General features: G+C 36.2%; 1 protein-coding gene across 2 annotated transcripts in view; it reads right to left on the bottom strand.

Annotated features, from left to right (window-relative positions):
- The window catches only part of LOC106075489 (serine-rich adhesin for platelets-like), a 68,197-nt gene that overhangs the window by 31,804 nt on the left and 19,844 nt on the right, over positions 1-16,549 (bottom strand). For both annotated transcript variants that reach the window (XM_056037245.1, XM_056037244.1), the window contains exons 9-14: positions 15,437-15,603; positions 13,845-13,941; positions 13,238-13,267; positions 12,205-12,333; positions 10,115-10,248; positions 9,036-9,176 (exon numbers count right to left, since the gene is read on the bottom strand). In XM_056037245.1, coding sequence (XP_055893220.1) covers positions 9,036-9,176; positions 10,115-10,248; positions 12,205-12,333; positions 13,238-13,267; positions 13,845-13,941; positions 15,437-15,603 — 698 coding nt within the window. The remainder of the gene's footprint in view (positions 1-9,035; positions 9,177-10,114; positions 10,249-12,204; positions 12,334-13,237; positions 13,268-13,844; positions 13,942-15,436; positions 15,604-16,549) is intronic.

A 16,549-nucleotide genomic window follows, 5' to 3' on the forward strand; every position in this document is an offset into this window, starting at 1 on the left:
AAGCTCAAAGTGTTTTAGTCATTGACGAATTTGATCACAATCTATTATAATTATATGAATCTCTGTCTCTGTGTCTTTCTCGAAAGAACTATAAAGTTCAACTATTATACATGTTTGTATAGACAAAAGGGAAACAAATGTGCAGATATCTATAGGAAATTAGCAATGAATATAAATTTATACTAGATATCGTCTGCATGTAACAATTGATATGAAATTTTCTCACTGGGATAGTAAGAATCTATTATAAGCGATTGATCCACAAATTTAGGCCTACTCGGCTATGGAAAAACACGGGTCATCATGTGAATAATCAAATAATGTATTCTGCAATTATTGCTAAATTGTGTATATTTCTGTTTGAAAAAAATAGTCTTATCATTGCTTTATCGTTACTTGAAACGTATGTGATTTTTTCGAACGTTGAAGCCTACCTTTTGGATTGGTAAAAAAGAAAATCGGAGGTGAGAAAACTGTTTGTGTTAACAGGCTATTCAATAAAACGTCACTTATTCAACTTTTTTATTTTATGTTCATTATGCCACCAAAAAAAAGATGTATTGGAAAAATTACACCTAGGGCAAAAAAAATGGCTCTACAACGCAGCACTGAAAGTGAAAATAGAAGGCAACAAAGACTTGGACATAACAGGGAGAGGAATTTCGCTGCAAGGCTGCATGAATCAGAAGAAGAGCGATCCAGTAGACTACAAGAGAACAGAGAGAGAACTGTGACTTTAAGACAAAAAGAATCAGAAGAAGAGCGATCCAGTAGACTACAAGAGAACAGAGAGAGAACTGTGACTTTAAGACAAAAAGAATCAGAAGAAGAGCGATCCAGTAGACTACAAGATAACAGAGAGAGAAATGTGACTTCAAGGCTGCATGAATCAGAAGAAGAAAGGTCATCTAGACTTGAATTAAGGCGTTTTAATAGGTTAGCTGAAACGTCTGAACATCAGCAAATCAGGCTTTCTGGAATTAAAAATGCTACAAGTGTGTCACGGGCACGTGAACAACTGAGCGATTTAAAAGGACTTGCCTTTAATTACAACTCCCTATACGATTACTCCAAGCATCCAAAAGTAGAACTAGGGAAAATGAATGTTCAATGTAGACATTGTCATGCTTTAAAATGGAGGGAAGAAACCCCCGGCATGTGCTGTTCCAATGGCAAGGTTAAACTGTCATCTCTCCAGCCACCACCAGAGCCTTTAAAATCTCTAATGTCTGAAAAAACAGCCAAAGCAAGGCATTTTCGTCAACAGATAAGAAAATACAATTCGTGTTTCCAAATGACATCATTTGGCGCTAAAAAAATTCAAGAGCCTGGGTTTATGCCAACTTTTAAGGTGCAAGGTCAAGTCTACCATTCTATTGGATCATTGTTGCCATTGCCCAACGAGCGAGCTCAATTCCTACAAATATATTTTATGGGAAACAGCAATGAAGAAGCTTCGCATAGAAACACCCTGATACCTAACACGCAACTAGACATAATAGTTGACCTGCAGCAGCTTCTACACCAACATAACCCTTATGTTCAATTCTTTAAAACAAGTTTAGACAAAATGCCAACTGATGACTATAAGGTAATTATTAGAGCTGATAGAGTACCCAGTACAGAACATCCTAGACGCTTTAATGCTCCGATTACTGATGAGGTGGCCATTGTGATGGTAGGAAATGAATTTGGAAAACGAGATATAGTACTTGAGAGGAGAAACAACACCTTGCAAAGAGTTGCAGAGACTCACAGGTCATACGATGCTTTGCAGTACCCAATCATCTTTTGGCAAGGTGAAGATGGATACCACTTTGGAATTCCGCAGGTTGATCCTTTAACCGGAGTCCCTGTTCCAAAGAAGAAAGTGTCCGCAATGGATTACTATGCATTTAGGATAATGCAGCGAGAAGGCGAAGTCAATCACATCTTAATGTGTCAACATCTTTTCCATCAATACATCGTAGATATGTATGCTAAGATTGAAAGTGAGAGGTTATTGTTCATTCGATTAAACCAAAAGAAACTTCGAACAGACGAATATATTCACTTGAAAGATGCCATTGAAAATGATGCCGATCCAAATGAATTAGGTAAAATGGTAATTCTACCTTCTTCTGTTACTGGTAGTCCCCGACACATGCATGAATACACCCTGGATGCAATGACATTTGTGCGTAACTATGGTCGACCAGATTTGTTCATTACATTTACGTGCAATCCGGCTTGGTCAGAAATAAAGGAGACACTATTAGATGAACAGAAACCAACTGACCGTCATGACATACTGGCACGTGTTTTTAAGAGAAAACTGGCAAAAATGATAGAAGTAATCACAAAATCGCAAATCTTTGGTGAAACTAGATGCTGGATGTACAACATTGAATGGCAAAAGCGGGGCCTTCCACACTCCCACATTCTCATTTGGCTCAAAAATAAAATAAAACCCACTGACGTCGATAGCATCATCAGTGCTGAGATTCCGAACCCTCAAGAAGATCCTCTACTTTTTGATATCGTGACAAAGAATATGATCCATGGTCCGTGTGGAGGTTTTAACAGTATCTCACCCTGCATGATAGAAGGAAAATGTTCCAAAAAATTTCCAAGAAGATTAATTCAAGAAACGCAATCAAGTGAAGATGGATATCCATTGTACAGGAGAAGGAAGCCAGGAGATGGAGGATACACCGCGAAAATCAAGAAACTAAATGGAAATATTTGGCAGGAAATAATAATTGACAACAGATGGGTTGTTCCTTATAATCCTCTGCTAATTAAAATGTTTTGTGCTCACATTAATGTAGAATTTTGTCACTCAGTGAAATCTATCAAATATATTTTTAAGTATGTCAACAAAGGTAGTGACCAGGCGATGTTCGGATTGCACAAAAGTGGACCAAATTTGGATGAAATTGAATCCTTTCAATCTGGAAGATACATCAGCTCCAATGAAGCTGTTTGGCGGATATTGGGATTCTCAATACACGAACGTCACCCAACTGTGGTACATCTTAGTGTGCACTTAGAAAATGGTCAAAGAATGTATTTTGATGCAGCTAGCTTAAAAGAAAAGTTACAGTCGCCACCAAAATCTACCCTTCTTGCATTTTTTGAGCTGTGTCAGAGTGATCCTTTTGCGCAAACATTGCTTTACTGTGACGTACCAAAATATTACACATGGAATACATCCCAAAAATGTTTCAGTAGAAGAAAGCAAGGTATTGATGTCAAAGATCATCCAGGAATAAAAATGAGTGATGCCCTTGGACGAGTCTACACTGTGCATCCAACAAATGCAGAATGCTTTTATCTGCGCATGCTCCTTCATGTTGTAAAAGGCCCGACCTCTTTTACTAATTTAAAAACTGTTGAAGGTGTGGTGTGCCAAACCTTTCGAGAGGCTTGCCAAAGACGAGGCATGTTAGACAACGATGAGCATTGGGAAGCAGCTCTGGCCGAGGCTGCTCAGACAGGGACAGCACAGAGAGTACGCCATCTTTTTGCTCTTTTGTTGACAACATGTGGATTATCAAATCCACTTGATCTTTGGGAAAAGTATAAAAATGCACTGAGTGATGACATACTTCTACAAAAGAGAAGAGAAAATCCAGATATTCTAATTGATTTTTCAAACATAATATATGATGAGGCCTTGATTGCCCTGGAAGACCTATGTTTAACAATGGCTGGAAAAGACCTGAAACATGTAGGCTTAAAATCACCCGAAAGAAATGCTTTTTGCAGAGAATTACTGCGTGAGCGTAGTTTTAATATTGATGACCTTTCCAATTTCATCACTGAAAATGAACCGAAATTGGTGCCAGACCAAAGAAAAGCATATGATACTATACAAAATTTAATTACTGACAAGAAAGGTGGAATAGTTTTCCTGGATGCACCAGGGGGAACAGGCAAAACATTCCTCATTAATCTTCTTCTTGCTAAAGTCAGGCAACAAAACAAGATTGCACTTGCAGTGGCTTCATCTGGTATTGCAGCTACACTCCTTCAAGGGGGTAGGACAGCACATTCTACCTTCAAGCTACCACTAAACTTGGCTCATGGTGATACTCCTGTTTGTGACATATCCAAAGACTCTGGCCAGGCAAAAATTCTTCAGATTTGCAGTTTAATAGTATGGGATGAATGTACTATGTCTCACAAAAGGGCTCTTGAAGCAGTAGATATGTTAATGCAAGATTTGAAAAATAGCAAAGCATTAATGGGCGGAGTAGTTGTCATGTTAGCTGGTGACTTTAGACAAACCCTACCAGTAATTCCAAAGTCAACTCCTGCAGATGAGCTCAACGCCTGTCTTAAAGCTTCATACCTCTGGAAGTATGTCGAAAAAATAACCCTTAAGACAAATATGAGAGTTCAACTTTCTGAAGATCAAAATGCTGCTAATTTTTCTAAACAACTATTAACAATTGGAGACGGCAAAGTTCCCATTGATTCAAATGGATTTATAAATTTTCCTTCACAGTTTTGCAACATAGTCAAGTCTCTCGAAGTGTTAAAATCTAATGTTTTCTGTAATTTACCAGAAAATTTCAGAAACCATGAGTGGCTGTGTGAACGAGCTATTCTTGCACCTACAAATGACTCTGTTAATAGAATCAACATCGACATTTTAAACCAGCTGCCTGATGATTGCAAACTTTACAAATCGATTGACAGTACCTTAGACCCTGCACAAGCTTTATATTATCCTGCAGAATTTCTGAATTCTTTGGAACCACCAGGACTTCCACATCACAATCTTCAACTCAAAATTGGTGCTCCGATCATTCTCCTTAGAAATCTTGATCCTCCAAAGCTCTGCAATGGAACCCGTTTAGTCATTAAAAATCTTTTTTCAAACCTTATTGAAGGAACCATACTGACTGGCTGTGCCAAGGGAGAAGATGTTTTTATACCTAGAATTCCTCTCATACCATCTGATCTGCCCTTTGAATTTAAGCGTTTGCAGTTTCCTGTTCGGCTCGCATTTGCAATGACAATAAACAAAGCACAGGGGCAGTCACTGAAAGTTGCAGGAATCAACCTGGAATCCCCCTGCTTCTCTCATGGCCAACTTTACGTTGCATGTTCCCGTGTGGGTTCTCCACGAAATCTGTTTGTATTTGCTGCTGAGCACAAAACCAAAAACATAGTATATCAACAGGCTTTATGTTAAAATGATCAACTCAGAGAAACAGCTCTGGCTGTAACAGCACACAGAGTTTGACTTTTGTGTACACATCGTATGGATAGTTTGATTCACTTCATCTGTGGGGATACTTTAGCAAACTATGAACCAGACTTTCGAGCTGATTACTTAAACACGATATAAAGGGAAGCTTTTACTCCACTGGCTAAGGTTTCTTGAACAATGGAATAAACAGATCTAAATAGAAACTTGAAATCACCGAACAGAAATGTAGGCTAACATTATTATAGACTATCTTTTTTTTAATTACTAGATGAATTGATATACTTCTTAAATAAATTACCATCTTTTGTTCACGTCATTAAGTATTCAAGCGGAATTAATGCATGTTATTTGTAGGGGAAAAAACCCGAGCAAAGCCGGGTAAAATTAAAGCTAGTATATATATATATATCAAAACCGCTTGACCAATCTTGATAAAACTAGGCAGGAATGTTCCTTGGGTACCAACTTAGACCTTAGTGAATGTATTGTAGCCCTAAAACAAATGTAAGACCCTCAAAAAAAATAAAGTTGTCCGACTCTATTACAGCTATAGGACGTAATCATCTTCTTTTTTGAAGTAACGTCTGTATTATATAAGATAAGATATAGTATTTTATGGATCTAGGCCATGTCTACAATGTTGACATAAGAAAAGATAGAAAGGATTTAGACCTAGATCTAATTTTAAGAAATACACTTTGCGCAGATAGTTTTTTACTTTGACACGTGAAAATACAAAAGAAGATTCATTGATTTCATTATATAATAAAATTAACCTTTAATTTTGTGTTTCAAAAGCATTTTTTACATTAATTAGTTCCTTATATCTGTGATTACAGATTTCCTGACGAACATTCTTTCATTAGACAATACCGTAATGAATCGCGTACTAAATATTAATTCGTTTAATTGTTTACTTTATAATCCCATCCCTAGATCTAAAACTCTAATTCAACTCTAAGATGATAAAACTTCTCTTCGCACAGATAGTTTTATACTTTAACACATAAACATATTAATTAAAGTCCATTCATTTCATATTTTGATCAAATAAACATTCAAATTTGGTTTTCTAAAGCTACATTTATCTACGAAAGCTGCGAAGCCGAGTTGAGATAGGCCTAGATCTATATTCATTCATGAATCGCGTACTAAAAATTATTTCGTTTAATTGTTCACTTTATAATCCCATTCATTTAACAAAGCTATCGCTCTTTTCGTTTTTAATAGATAAGAATGTATCGACTTCGGGTAAACCCATTTTCGCAAAACTAATTTTATTTTCGTAGCGAAAGAGAAATAACTTGAAAGGATCATTAGCTAAGTTTAACATACATCTAAATCCAATCCACTACATTAGTAAACACAAACTTAGACCCGCAGGCCGCGGGTAATGTCAGACTAGTATATATATATATATATATATATATATATATATATATATATCAACATTTCCCATTAAGTAGCCTTTATTCCTCTTATTTCGGAAACAAACATCATAATATAATCATCAACAATTAATTAACTAATTGTTTAATTTTTAGCGGCCCCCGAAATGGGAAAAGACGCTATTAGTTTTGTGCGAAATGTCTGTCCGTCTGTCCGTCTGTCCCGTTTAGATCTCGTAAACTAGAAAAGATATTGAAAATCGGACATCACAATATTTTAGACCATTCAAAGTTCTGATGCAACGGCTACTTTTTTTTTCTGAAAGCGAAAAATCTAATTTTTAAAATCAGTTAATCAAGCAGTTTTTTTTTTATGAGAAAAAGCTAATTAGTATGCATTACAAGTTAGACCTAATTTAAAAAGAATATTAATCTTGTAAAGTTCATTTTTGTGAACTTTTTTTATTGCGGATTTTTTTTTTTTTTTTTTTTTTTTTTTTTGAGGATTCGAATAAGAGATTGAGCCTTTTCAAAAAAAATTAGATCAATTATAAGACATCAGTTAGGCCAAGGGAGGCGCGGTGGCTGAGCGGTAAAGCGCTTGGCTTCCGAACCGGGGGTCCCGGCTTCGAATCCTGGTGAAGACTGGGATTTTCAACTTTGGAATCTTTGGGCGCCTCTTAGTCCACTCAGCTCTAATGGGTACCTGACATTAGTTGGGGAAGAGTAACGATGGTTGGTCGTTGTGCTGGCTACATGACACCCTCGTAGGCCACAAAAACAGATGAACTTTACATCATCTGCCCTATAGACCACAAGGTCTGAAGGGGGAACTAGTTAGGCCAGGTTCACATCCAACTTTACATTCACTTTCACCTATCCTTTGATCTGCGGGACCGTTGGGGCACTACACAAGATCTGTTAACCTTCTTTCTCCATTCTTATCTCTCATTTGTCTTTGATATAATTTCATTCGGATGTTCTTTCTGAAAATATTGAAGCCTGCCTGGGTGGACCACTTCGGGGGCCGATTTTGAGTTTGTGTTTCCACACAAACTGTATTTTGTAACCTTGTTAAAAAATTGATTCATGTCTTTTCAGGTTAAATGAATAATTGTGCAAAGTTTTAACTTGATCCGAGAATGAGAAATGGGAGAAAAGCATGCTCAAGTGTTTTATCAGACAGACGGACAGACAGACAAACAGAGTGAGTTGATATAAGCTTTGTATTAAAAATTGGACATTTTTTACCCTCCCCTTTCCCCCCTTCTAAAGAATACAGATATCATATATAAGCGAAGTATTTAAATAACTCTTATAAATTTTTTAATAAACTTTTAAGCAGTGTACAATCAAATTTCTAAGCTATTCCGCTTGAAGCACAGAATTATTATTATTATTATTTAAATTTTTAGTTGGCTACAGTGATCTTTCAATATGGCGTCCCTGGCTAATTTTGTCTATATATTTCCGAATCTCTCCCCATATTTCTCTTCGTATGTTCGTACGTTAGGTTCTCTTACATCGCACCCCCATTTCTTCATATCGGTTACTCTTCTTGTTCTGCACTTTATTGCTTCAAGAGCATAAAAACGGATCTTAAACATCAATGCGTAGGGCAAAGAGATTCACTTTTAGTAGGAAAATACCCACTACGAATGGACAACACTGAAGACAAAACTGTCTTCATTTTAGCAAGTGTTAACAGAAGTTGCTTAGTAACAAATAGCTTTACATTGTAAATGGTTAATGACATGTATGTATGTATTCGTCTGTTCGTCTTGTCCCTCTGTCTGTCCGTCATTTCCCCATGTCTGTCCGTCTGTCCCTCTGTCTGTCCGTCATTTCCACCTGTATGTCCGTCTTGTCCCTCTGTCTGTCCGTCATTTCCACCTGTATGTTCGTCTTGTCCCTCTGTCTGTCCGTCATTTCCACCTGTATGTCCGCCGTGTCCCTCTGTCTGTCCGTCTTGTCCCTCTGTCTGTCCGTCTTGTCCCTCTGTCTGTCAGTCTTGTCCCACTGTCTGTCCGTCTGTCCCTCTGTCTGTCCGTCATTTCCCCATGTCTGTCCGTCTGTCCCTCTGTCTGTCCGTCATTTCCACCTGTATGTCCGCCGTGTCCCTCTGTCTGTCCGTCTTGTCCCTCTGTCTGTCAGTCTTGTCCCTCTGTCTGTCAGTCTTGTCCCACTGTCTGTCCGTCTGTCCCTCTGTCTTTCCGTCATTTCCACCTTTATGTTCGCCGTGTCCCTCTGTCTGTCCATCTTGTCCCTCTGTCTGTCCGTCGTGTCCCTCTGTCTGTCCATCTTGTCCCTCTGTCTGTCCGTCGTGTCCCTCTGTCTGTCCGTCTTGTCCCTCTATCTGTCCGTCGTGTCCCTCTGTCTGTCCGTCTTGTCCCTCCGTCTGTCCCTCGTGTCCCTCTGTCTGTCCGTCTATTTGTCTTTCTTACGTCCATCCTGCAGGTTTTTGAATTCATACAAAATGTCACGATGAAGTATTCTCTGCCCAGTAGCTCGTCTGGTATTATCCTTGTGGCATAGGCACTGTTGATGTTTCCTCTACTAGTGAAAACTACAGTTGTGATGGAAACCTGAGAACAGATGGCATCATAAATTATCATGCAGTCTCCTGGTATATCGCATTGTTAAATAATTATTACACTGAAATGTTACTAGTGATGGAGAGCCACTAATCTAAAAACACTATTTAATAATGTCGACCCTGGGAAGGTACTGGGCTTTATTCGGGAAGTGGGGCTATCTACGAAGATCTGATTTCTGAATTTGTGAACATGCACTATTTACATTAGATTTTTACCAAATATTTAAATTTTTACTACCTTTACTATTTTAACTGTGAATAGACCTTAATTTTAATTATATTACTGTATAGAATCTGGCCCTTGTTGTTTAGAGAGAGAGTAGTCCTTAAGGGACTGCAGGCACGACATGGCCTAAATTGTGCCGATGTGCCTCAAATCAACAAATCAAATCAAATCACTAGTGATGGATACATGCATTCTAATAAAAATTAAAAGTTGATTTGTGATGGACAAATAAATGACAATTTCAAAGCTTTTGAGGGTCGCTGTGGTTGAGTAGTAAAGCACTTGACTTCCGAATCGAGGGGTCTCAGATTCGAATCTCGATGAGGACTTAGATTTTCAACTTCGAGATTCCTAGGACGCCCCCTAGTTCACTCAGCTCTAATGGGTAGCTGCAATTAGTTGGGTCATATGACGCCATCGTTAACCGTCGGTCATAGAATCAGATGACTTTCAAAACATTTACCTTAGAGATCGCAAAGTCTTATAGCTTTTTCTTACACTTCCTGTATCAGCACTTATTATCCCAACAAAGGGAGACTATTACTTTGTTCTAAACTTTAAATCTGATGTAAGCATAGCGGGACCACTATAAGAGACATGTGACATCAATAGCACACGTTCCAAGCCAAAACAGATTTTAGTGAAACTGAATTCAACATCTTTCATGTATACTTTTGATCAACTCCGCAGTTCTATATTACCTTTTGGTCTGCATGCACGTGTATTGTTCTATCCGTGTAAATAGTAGACAAAGCTCCGGCCAGGACTCCGACAGGCAGTGAAATGTTACTGTACAGCTCTCCAGACGAGTAACTTTGGTTAACAAGAGATAAATCTGAAGTAACAAGTAGGTTAGGGTACTCCGTTACAAGTACATTAGTAATTCATCGCTTACTAAAACCATTTAACAATGCAACGTACACCATACGTAACTTTCACAAAATAGTAACTTGTACATAATGCGTAACTTTATGTACCATATGTAACTTTGCACACTTTAAATAATTTTACGTAACAATGTTTTGTTTCAAACTTCTATAAGTAAAAATGTTAATTACAAATATAAATGAAAGATACAAGTTTAAACACAAATGTGGTGCGAAAAGTAGGTTAGGAAGGTAGAATATGACTTTAGTAGGTTAGGAAGATAGAATATGACTTTAGTAGGTTAGGAAGGTAGAATATGACTTTAGTAGGTTAGGAAGGTAGAATATGACTTTAGTAGGTTAGGAAGGTAGAATATGACTTTAGTAGGTTAGGAAGTTAGAATATGACTTTAGTAGGTTAGGAAGTTAGAATATGACTTTAGTAGGTTAGGAAGGTAGAATATGACTTTAGTAGGTTAGGAAGGTAGAATATGACTTTAGTAGGTTAGGAAGGTAGAATATGACTTTAGTAGGTTAGAAAGGTAGAATATGACTTTAGTAGGTTAGGAAGGTAGAATATGACTTTAGTAGATTAGGAAGGTAGAATATGACTTTAGTAGGTTAGGAAGTCAGAATATGACTTTAGTAGGTTAGGAAGGTAGAATATGACTTTAGTAGGTTAGGAAGGTAGAATATGACTTTAGTAGGTTAGGAAGGTAGAATATGACTTTAGTAGGTTAGGAAGTTAGAATATGACTTTAGTAGGTTAGGAAGGTAGAATATGACTTTAGTAGGTTAGGAAGGTAGAATATGACTTTAGTAGGTTAGAAAGGTAGAATATGACTTTAGTAGGTTAGGAAGGTAGAATATGACTTTAGTAGATTAGGAAGGTAGAATATGACTTTAGTAGGTTAGGAAGTCAGAATATGACTTTAGTAGGTTAGGAAGGTAGAATATGACTTTAGTAGGTTAGGAAGATAGAATATGACTTTAGTAGATTAGGAAGGTAGAATATGACTTTAGTAGGTTAAGAAGTCAGAATATGACTTTAGTAGGTTAGGAAGGTAGAATATGACTTTAGTAGGTTAGGAAGGTAGAATATGACTTTAGTAGGTTAGGAAGGTAGAATATGACTTAAAGTAAAATACGTCTTTAGGTAGGATATGACTAAACGCATTCATTACAAAATTATTAAGTTTGATCAAAGTTTGATAAGATATGCGAGGAGCGATATCTTTGTCATGAAAATTAAAAATTGTAAGAAAAACTAATAATAAAACTAATAATAATATTTGTTCAAGGTGACAGATTGAATTAGTATTCGTGAACTTACATTGCACGTGGTCTTGAAGACATTAGTATGTTTTATACTCACATTTGGGGGTGGTCTCAAGTATTTTTAACATCCCTTTAATTTGTGGTCACGACTATATTAACAACTTTTATACTCACTTTTGGGCGTGGTCACGACTATATTAACAACTTTTATACTCACTTTTGGGCGTGGTCACGACTATATTAACAACTTTTATACTCACTTTTGGGCGTGGCCACGACTATATTAACAACTTTTATACTCACTTTTGGGCGTGGTCACGACTATATTAACAACTTTTATACTCACTTTTGGGCGTGGTCACGACTATATTAACAACTTTTATACTCACTTTTGGGCGTGGCCACTACTATATTAACAACTTTTATACTCACTTTTGGGCGTGGCCACGACTATATTAACAACTTTTATACTCACTTTTGGGCGTGGTCACGACTATATTAACAACTTTTATACTCACTTTTGGGCGTGGTCACGACTATATTAACTACTTTTATACTCACTTTTGGGCGTGGTCACGACTATATTAACGACTTTTATACTCACTTTTGGGCGTGGTCACGACTATATTAACAACTTTTATACTCACTTTTGGGCGTGGTCACGACTATATTAACGACTTGTCCCGATGGGTTGCTAACATGAAGATTGACAGTGTCATTGTCACTATCTTCTGGCAGTAAAAATGTAAAGTTTTTGCCGTAGACACTTCTATCCCCTGTGGAGGCAATCAGAACACGAAGTCAAGAATGTCATTAGATAAAGATTTTCAAGGAGGCCAAACGTTTCCTTACATTTTTAAAAAAGTTAAATTGGCTAATTAGTACGCAAGCCTGCCAGATTATCAGCGATCAGTGCTTACACGAGATAGTCAAAATACACTGCACAAAGAAGGCCAAGAAAATGAGGGATAGATTGAATGAAACATTGCAAGGGAACATGTTTCAGACTTTAACAGTACTCACTGTCAGATGGTCGCCATAACTTCTTGCAACACTCGCATGATTAAAGCGTAAATACTAAAGGTCAAAGTTTTCCAAAGTTAAACTTTTTGGTGACCAAAGTTGGTCCGTTTTACAAATAAATTGACTGACCCCTAATTATGTCAGATTCTTTTTGAAAACAAACAAACAAACAAACAAACTTCCCTCTTAAAAAAAAGAGCACAGCTTATCAGGAATGCGAGCTAGGTACTTTAAAAGGTAAGTGGCAACTACAAATACAATGCAGATATTGGAACATCTATAATTCGTATAGTATTAAGACATTTTATTAGTGAGAATGTGTCTAACAAAGTCATCAATAATGTCTTATTGGTAACTACACAATGATATTCACAACACACAATCATAATGACATCTGTCTTATTGGTAGCTACACAATGATATTCACAACACACAATCATAATGACATCTGTCTTATTGGTAACTACACAATGATATTCACAACACACAATCATAATGACATCTGTCTTATTGGTAGCTACACAATGATATTCACAACACACAATCATAATGACATCTGTCTTATTGGTAGCTACACAATGATATTCACAACACACAATCATAATGACATCTGTCTTATTGGTAGCTACACAATGATATTCACAACACACAATCTACCTGTTATGATAGGTCCACAGTCTGAATAAGCTGAAAACAACAACAATAAAAATAAATAGTCTCAATCTGACAGCATCAATAACTAATAAACTAGTTACTAGGTCTCAGATTAGTTGTTATAACACAAATAATAACATAATCTTAGCGTTTAATTAGACACTGACATAACTGACCTGTTAACTATCTAACCTTAAAATCTCTAAAGATTATTGTTTTAAGAGTAGTTTTTTAAATAGACAAACACCAGGAAAAAAAAGAAGAGGCAGACAGAGAAAGCGATGGGAAGACAACATCAAAGAAATTCTATCCAAGGCAAAAGACAGAGAGGAATGGAGAAAGATAGCCAACAGATTTTGTATAGCCCTCCGGTAGTTAAACAGATTAAGGTGAAATTGAATATACAAACATGGTTTAGGTTATATAAAATAGGCCTACGTGTAAATGACTATTCATTTCTTATAATATTGAGTATGCCCGTTCTTTGACACTACAAGAATTCTTATATTTATAGCTTTTGATAGGATTAGTGCAGTGGTTTTGATCTAAGGTAACTATTTGAACAGAAAGAATGGCGCCATGACTATGTCCATCCCAGCCTAAGACTTACACCAAAAGTTTGTTTCGTCACATGGGTCTTCATCTATTTCAAAGTCGCAATCATTGTCAGTGACGTCTCCAGGACTGTTGGTAGATATAGAACATGGCTGTTGAGACAAATGTTTATTTTATCAATGTAATGTAACCCTCCAATGAGAACTCTTATATGTATTTTTACTAATAATTTTCATTCAACATACACCGGTACATTAAAAAATTTACGGAGTTAATTTCTTAGCTTAATTAAAGCACGGAACAATTCAACTGTATTACAACTATATTACAACAGCATATTGATCTCGGTTTGAAAAGTTAACAAGCAAAATATTTAAACAAATCATTTTTAAATAAATCAAAGCTCATCTAAGGGGAAGAATTCTGCACTTATAACTATATCACTCAAGAATGTAGACGTTGTTTCCTTTTTTCTTTAGCTAACAAAATATTTAATTACCAATAATTAATTTACTAATTTTTTTAAATTTTTCGATACGTCAACGTCTTGATGGGTACAATAAGTAATGGGCTTTGTTGTGCTTATTCGTTTCGTTTCTTTGGTTTAAAAGTAGAATTATAAATTGGGCCTGAAGTACCTTTTTCTTGTACATCTTTTGCAATTTTCAATTCTCTTTTTAAAATAAACGGATATTATTATGCTATAATTTTAAATGTGCCTGATAGAGAAAAAATTCTGCACAAAATACGGGTAGTTGGGATAAAACCTAATAGAGGTTATAGAAAGAAAAGACCTGAGTCTTTTACCCAAGATCTGTGTATTTTTTTTTAGGACTAGCTTGCTTCAAGTACCCAGCATTTTCCGACACACAATTGTAGAAATAAAAATTTGTGTGACTTTAAAATTATTAATGATTTTTAGCGGCCCCCGAAAGGCAAAAGACGCTATTAGTTTTGTGTGGCTTGTCTGTCCGTCCGTCTGTCCGTCCGTCCGTCCCGTTTAGATATCAGAAACTAGAAGAGAAAATGAAAATTTTAGATCATTTAAAGTTCTGATGCAACGGCTACTTTTTTCTTTTCCGATAGTGAACCATCTAATTTTTTAAATTATAAACGTAAGCAGATTTTTCAAAAAATTACACCACCTTTCAATGAAAAACTTCAGGGGATGTAACTTTTTATTATAAAGTCATGGACTTCTTCATTAGTAACTCAAGCTTCATTCATTGATTCGCGCATTGGTACAAAAAATTTGCATCTAAGGTCACAATGGTAAAAGTGTCAATGGATCATTTAAAATATATTTTCGATTACGAAGAGGGATTATAAGGAGCCCCTAAGTACCAGCAATTTCCATCACAAGAAGTAACTCTATCTATAACACCAAGGCTACCTCTCGCATAATTATTCTCACGGATATTCAGAAGATGTAAACATTAAAATAAAATACCATAAAGAGACAAATTGCTGACTAACAAAGCGAGGCCATTAAAGACTTCTCAAATAAAAAATAACTTTAGAAAAGAAATCCCACAATGCCCTCAAATTAGTAAAACCCAGTCTTCTGCAATAAAGGGAAAAAAAATCTCGTTTATAAAAAAACAACATTCTATGTGTATACAACGAGTCAAAAATAAATGATCATACCCCGTTGATAGGGTCAAGGCCGTAAGCGACTGGAACTTCATAGGAGACGTAGTCACTGGACATCATCAGGTACACCCCGTAAGTATTAGTAGTGTAACTAGGGCAGGCCACTTCTAGAGCAGAACTGAGGGATGTCAGGTTGTATACATTAGCTTGGATATCCAGTTCTATGAATGCAGAAAAAAAAACAGCGTTAAAATATTGGAAACGCCCCGAAGTTAGAACTTTCTGCCGGATATAAATCTTCAGTCTTGTATTAAAACTTTTGGTGATTTTTTTTCCAAACCCTAACCCTATGTATGAACGCATGAGCACAGTTTATATATATCAACTGTTTATAGGGCTACTAATTCCATGCTTCCTATATTGCTTGGGCATAAGTAAGTTAACCATGATATTAGGATTTCTGAACAAATTATTAGTAATTAGTATGTGCCCATTTAGAGAGTGAGACACACACTATTTTTTACTCCGCTCAGCAAAACGACAAATTATGATTTTTCCCTTTTAATAAAGTTAGTTCTATTCAATTTTTTAAAAGTTTCTATGTATGTGCATACTTTTACATGCTAAATTTATTTTTTAATGGACTACTTTTGTAAGACGACACACTTCCGTTACACTTATTTCGAATAGTTGAAGACAACTGGAAAAAGAAACAACTCTTCTTTCGTATAATTTCAATATGAAAGAAATATAATATATATAATTAAATGTGAGGTGTATGTATGTACTAGCCGTTTATGACCCGCCGCCGCGGGCCTTACTTTTATATATGCCTTATGTACTAGATTTAATTTAGATCTGTTGCCACGGGAATAAAAGTAGCGTGTGAAAAATGGGTTTACCGGCTCAGCCGACATATTAATATCAATTATAAAATACTGTGAAAACGGATGGACCAGATTTGTTAAAAAGTTTCATTTTTAAATAAAGATAATGTACTATGAGGTACTCTTTGTGTATTTTTAGGGCCGGTTTTGAGTTGAACATTTAACATACACTACGGTCTCTGACATGATCTAAGGAACATCATCATCAAGATTGTTCAAACGGTTTTGATTTTTATTAAAATTTTAATTTTTTAACTAAAATACAAAAGAAAAAGTATTG

Source organism: Biomphalaria glabrata, chromosome 8 (assembly GCF_947242115.1).
Source record: "Biomphalaria glabrata chromosome 8, xgBioGlab47.1, whole genome shotgun sequence".
NCBI lineage: Eukaryota > Metazoa > Mollusca > Gastropoda > Planorbidae > Biomphalaria > Biomphalaria glabrata.